The sequence below is a fragment of the Nelumbo lutea genome, chromosome 6, assembly GCF_056320005.1.
Source record: "Nelumbo lutea isolate HS-2025 chromosome 6, American lotus-T2T, whole genome shotgun sequence".
Lineage (NCBI taxonomy): Eukaryota > Viridiplantae > Streptophyta > Magnoliopsida > Proteales > Nelumbonaceae > Nelumbo > Nelumbo lutea.
In genome coordinates, this window is record NC_142689.1 from 37,867,600 (window position 1) to 37,872,610 (window position 5,011).

At 36.7% G+C, this 5,011-nt stretch overlaps 1 protein-coding gene across 2 annotated transcripts; it reads right to left on the minus strand.

The window, feature by feature from the left end:
• Positions 1-526: 526 nt before the first annotated feature.
• Positions 527-3,408, minus strand: LOC148848606 (putative ascorbate-specific transmembrane electron transporter 1). 2 transcript variants are annotated; one of them, XM_088951033.1, is made up of 4 exons: positions 3,053-3,408; positions 2,507-2,555; positions 1,866-2,065; positions 527-955 (listed from the first exon to the last, which is right to left on the minus strand). In XM_088951033.1, exons 1-4 carry the CDS (start codon positions 3,194-3,196, stop codon positions 656-658), a joined length of 693 nt encoding a protein of 230 aa, XP_088807159.1. In that variant the 5' UTR covers positions 3,197-3,408; the 3' UTR covers positions 527-655. The 2 variants fall into 2 exon arrangements, with proteins under 2 accessions (XP_088807159.1, XP_088807158.1); XM_088951032.1 differs by having other exon boundaries at positions 527-998.
• Positions 3,409-5,011: the final 1,603 nt, after the last annotated feature.

The following is a 5,011-nucleotide window of genomic DNA, read 5'->3' on the forward strand; positions in this document are numbered from 1 at the left end:
TAGGATTATTCTTTTTTATTTCTTTGAGAGTATTAATATAAAGCAAAAAAGTAAAAGTCTACTTTTATGCTTTGAAAAACTTACTTTTGAACAAGTGGAAAGTGTTGGAATCTCCTGTCAAATCTCACTATAAGACTGGGACCCATTATAAAAATAGGACCTGACATGTATGAGATATGCGGTGTTAGATCATGTTGGTAGGTTGTTGGAACGTATTTTATTGTAGGTGACCCAGACTCATAAAAGGTACTCACCTTGGAATCATCATCATCAGCCTTGTCCCAACCATATGATGGGGTTACTACGTACGTGAATCCTATTTTTTCCATTAAATTCCATTCATTGTCATATCAATTATTAAATTATGGGTATTTGAATCATTTCATATTAGCTTCACCCAAGTCCAATGCCATAAATAATTTTATATGCATGTGACCAACCATGGCTATCACATAAAATTCCGGATGTCCCTCCCTTTGTTCATCCTTAATTTCATACCCCAACTACAAAAGAGTGGAAATCAATCTTGACAGAGAAAAACCACCATATAGACTATAGAGCACCTCCTAATACGAGGGCATCAATACAAATCAACAAAATGCAAGGCTTAATCAATTGTTAAATAGAACAGGTGAGTAAAGTAAAGACAGTAGTACTAGAGAGATGAATAGGTGAAGTGATGTTGTACATGAGCGGGAGAAATAACAGACAATACTACCAAGGCTCCAAATAATATCATAACCAAGGCGGTGAAATTGACAAGATAAGCCTCGGGCCCGTACTTGTAGAGGCCCAAGCTCTCCAGGAATGTGAGTTTCTCCAGAAAGCCTAGTGCAGCCGTGCCCAGCCCCAACATGTACACTAACGTTCCAAACAGCACATGCCAGGGGAGAGACCCGCCTCTCACCGCAGATGATCCACCCGGGTACATGAACACCATGAATCCGTATATCCACTGCAATTGCTCCTCTCATCACTTCATTCAAAACACTGATAGTCTGATACAGATAAACAAGAAGGCCAAAGAAAAACGGGAAGGATCGATGTTTAATTAGGGGCGCAAGTGCAACTCGGGTTGAGCCAACCCAATATATGATCGGGTCGATTGATGGGTTTTTTTCTTTTGTCATCCATCTTGACCCAATCTGAACCTGATTAATGTATGTATTTGCTAGGGTTGACCAAACAATCCCGAGGTAGACTGGGGTCTCAAATGGATAGATTCTTTTGAAAAAGATCTAATCCAATCCATTTGCACCCGTAAACACCTCTCGTGCCCCATCTAGCTAGGGGTGTCAATAGACTGGTTTTGGCTTGGACCCCGCCCAAATCAAAATCAATTTGAACGGATTGGATGGACCAATATAACATATTGAATTGGACTAGTTAAGATTTAATGGTCCAATGTATTTATTGGATTGGTTTGGACCTAGTCCATCTATATGGATTTATATTGTATTGGGTCAGATTAAAATAATATCCGGTCCATTATAGAAGATAATATACAGGTGTGAGTGGACCATGTTTAGATTGGAACTTTAAGTTTGATCAATTTGAATAGATTAGACGGTCTAAACATTAAATTGAATCGTTTAAAATAATCCAAAATATTCATTAGATTGAATTAAACCCGATCCATTTGTAATGAATACATATTGGACCGGATCGGATTGAACCAAATACGATCCAATTGATACCCCTAATTGTAGCCTCTGCCTCGACGTTGCCAACATTAATTGCTTACTGTGGCTGCTGGTGCTGCCATAGGAAGTTAGGAACCACTATTTTTAATACGAGATTGTTTGCAACCAATAAGTATATATTTTACAGACACAATTCCAATGTTAAATTAAAGGATTATTTACCTGAATTCCGTATAAGCAGATGGTTGCAATTCCAATCCAAGAATGCAAGCTATACAAATTAGCAATGCCAGACTCGCTGTGATATTTGAAGGCGGCATAAATTCCCACGATACCAAGTATGAGTGTGAAGAAATGGAGAGTAAGGTGTATCACTTTCTTCACTTTTTTCCTCCAAGGAAAAACTTTATAACTTATTATGGCTGCATGGTTCAAAAAAAATAATAAGAAGAATTGTTGGAAAATGGGGTTATTGAAATTTGGAGGAGAAGTTGTTCTGAGGCACACAACTTTTGTGTGCAATTGCTTGATTCACTCTTTATAAATAATTTCTGAAAAGTCATGGAACAGGGGAAGGTGTTGAAAACACATTGCGCAATAGCAAACCTCCACACTTTCCTCTTTATTTCTAAAGAATGTAAATAACTTACTATTTAAAAATTCAAAACAAATCTTGTAATTTTCCGATGTGGGACAAGTTAAAAGCTGGTTTTAGTAAGAGCAAAAACTACATGTGTGCAAATGTGTTTTTCACGTAATTGATCAATCAAATCCCATTAGATTTAATTTCTAATGAGATTAAAATCCAACAAGGATTATGTAAAATATTAATAGGCATTTAGTTACAATCACCATCAAATTACCTTCACCTCCTAGTATAATGAAGCCAATTAACATTACAACCGGATGAATCTGCAAAGTTGAAAGTAACAAGGAACTGATCAGCAGCTCAAGAACATGCTGAAAAGAAGAGAAAATGGCATTTGACTAATTAAAAGCTAAAAGAAATGTTGGCAGAAATATAGTAATCAAGTAAAAAATGGAACGGTTGTGAAAGAATCCAGACATTTTAACCACTTTTTTATTAGTCATCTGTGTATTAATAAGGAATTATAGGGACTAAAATGTGAAGGGTTTGAGGAAAAAGAAAGAACAAGGTTTATAAATATGATCATTTTAGTAATTATTATTTTAGCTGATCAATCACTCAAAGCACTGGCCGATCTATATATAATCATCAGATAAAAATAAATGAATAATTGAGAAGAGCAAAACCAGAAATTCAGTTATAAGCATTCGAAATTACAATTAACAGACCATAATACTGATCAGCGAGAGAACAAATATGCTAGAAAGAGAAAAAAAAGGACATAGAAAGATAGCTAGATTAAGAGAGAGGAGGGGCATACGTTGAAGATGAGAGATTTGTTCGTGGCTTTGAAGGCTAAGCCCCCTCTGAAGTGAATGCACCACACCAACACCATTACCGTAGCTGCAATTGCCAACAAGTGAGATACAAACGTCAAAGGCCGTGCACTCACCCTCAACACCATCTCTGCCTTCTTTACTCTCTCTTCTTTACTCTCTCTCTCTCTCTCTCTCTCACTCTCACTTTCACTTTGTTCCTCTGTTTTTATTCTTTCGGTTGTTAAACTCTGCCTCTTGTGCCGCTTGCTTTCCCCAAATATTAATACGAAGTCATGAGCTTAATTAATTATCTACCAACCCTGTCTGTCTATTGTTTATACGCTCTTTCCCAGCTTCCTATGTATTTATATTTTGAACCATTTATCAATCACCAAATGGATGAGGTTTTTAATCTACAGTGTTTCACTTGCGTGTAATTGGCCTGAATCGATGCCGTTGAATGATGTTTTCATTCCTACGTGGATATCGTTTATCATTACATTTCATTAAAATTTGCTTTTAATCATGAGCTTACTAAGTGTGCTTACCCTACCAGTTCTTGATTTTTCTAAAAAAGAATTTTAGAAAGCAGCTTAACTGGAATTTGTCACAGCGTAAGAGTATTAATGGTGCATCCAAAATACCTAAAGATTTTTTAGTAGAATTAAAGAATCTATAAGGGCAACTTTTCTCTCCTAATGTCAATAAAAATAATATTTTCAGAACAGGGTAACTTTTTTTTAGAAAAAAAAATATCAAGTAAGGGTACGAGATGCACTGTTCATCTCCTTCCTCTTCCCAAAGCACCGAAAAGTGACGGAAAACCTCTCTCTCTTCTTTCTTTTTTTCTTCTTCTCGGTATCGTTTTCAAACCTTTCCTACCTCTGTTCTCAGTTGCAAAAAAGAACCTCACAGAGATGATTCCGCTCATTATTTTTTGGATTTTCGGCGATTTGTCACCGTTCACCGGAACACCCACTTTTGGAACAACTCGTTTTCATTTTCTTTTGCATTTTCGGTGATTCGGCTCCCCAAAACCAATCACCAAAGCTCCCTGTTATTCGCCAGCCGTCGGTTGTAGGCATTAACTTGGTGGAAGAATGCAACAGAGAAGGCGGTGGCCAAGGTTCTATTATTTGATATCTAAGCTTTTGTGGATGAAGTTCGATGCTTGGCATTCATCTCATATAACAGTGTGCTCTTATTTGATATTTGTTTTTTTTTAAGTTATCATGTTTTAGTTACTATTATTAAAAGTGTTATTTTTATTGATGATGTTGCACAAATTCGCTGAACTCTCTGCTGAAGGACAGCTTTGACAAACAGGATGATGAGGTTGGTCCATCGAGCAACGAAAGTCTACAAGGTTAGAGTAGTGGGGGAGATGATCTCAGGTTGGGCATTTTAATGCTTATGTTAGTGATGAAAGTGTTGATAGCAAAGACCGATGAGAATAAAAATTATCATAATTTTATCCATTATTATTCAGCCTTTTATACTTAATTAACACTTAATTTGACTCATTACTCATGTATTTCAATTCAGGACAGGCAAGAAGGCGACACGAGGGAAACAAGGCTAATCGGATGATTTTGCATAGTTTCGGCACCATTCAGTAATCTGGGCAGAACTCTCACATCCGGACTCCGATTGTAATGATTCAAGATGCACCAGAAAGAAAAGGGAGAACTCCACAACTTTTATGTTCTGGCTTTGACAGATTTGGTCTGCATCGAGGTCAAAATCAGGCCCAAAGTCGAAGCAAGTTTGTAGAGAAGCCCAGTTCACAACTGAAGGCCAATTCGCAGAAAAGCCTTCCAGCAGCCCAATTTTATTAAAGAAGCCCAACTCGAATTCAAGAATAAAGAGTCTTATCAGATTTAAATTTCAAATGCAATCCTAAAAAGATAAAGAAGATAGAGATTACTAAATAAGAGATAGGATAGGATTAGATCAAAACT

What these genes read in the sequence shown, in the direction of transcription:
- LOC148848606 (XM_088951032.1), bottom strand. Translation starts at nt 3,196, where the DNA reads ATGGTGTTGAGGGTGAGTGCACGGCCTTTGACGTTTGTATCTCACTTG. An exon ending in CATTATACTAGGAGGTGAAG is followed by an intron (nt 2,066 to 2,506) that starts GTAATTTGATGG and finishes TGAACCATGCAG; the next exon opens with CCATAATAAGTTATAAAGTT. An exon ending in TCTGCTTATACGGAATTCAG is followed by an intron (nt 999 to 1,865) that starts GTAAATAATCCT and finishes TATCTGTATCAG; the next exon opens with ACTATCAGTGTTTTGAATGA.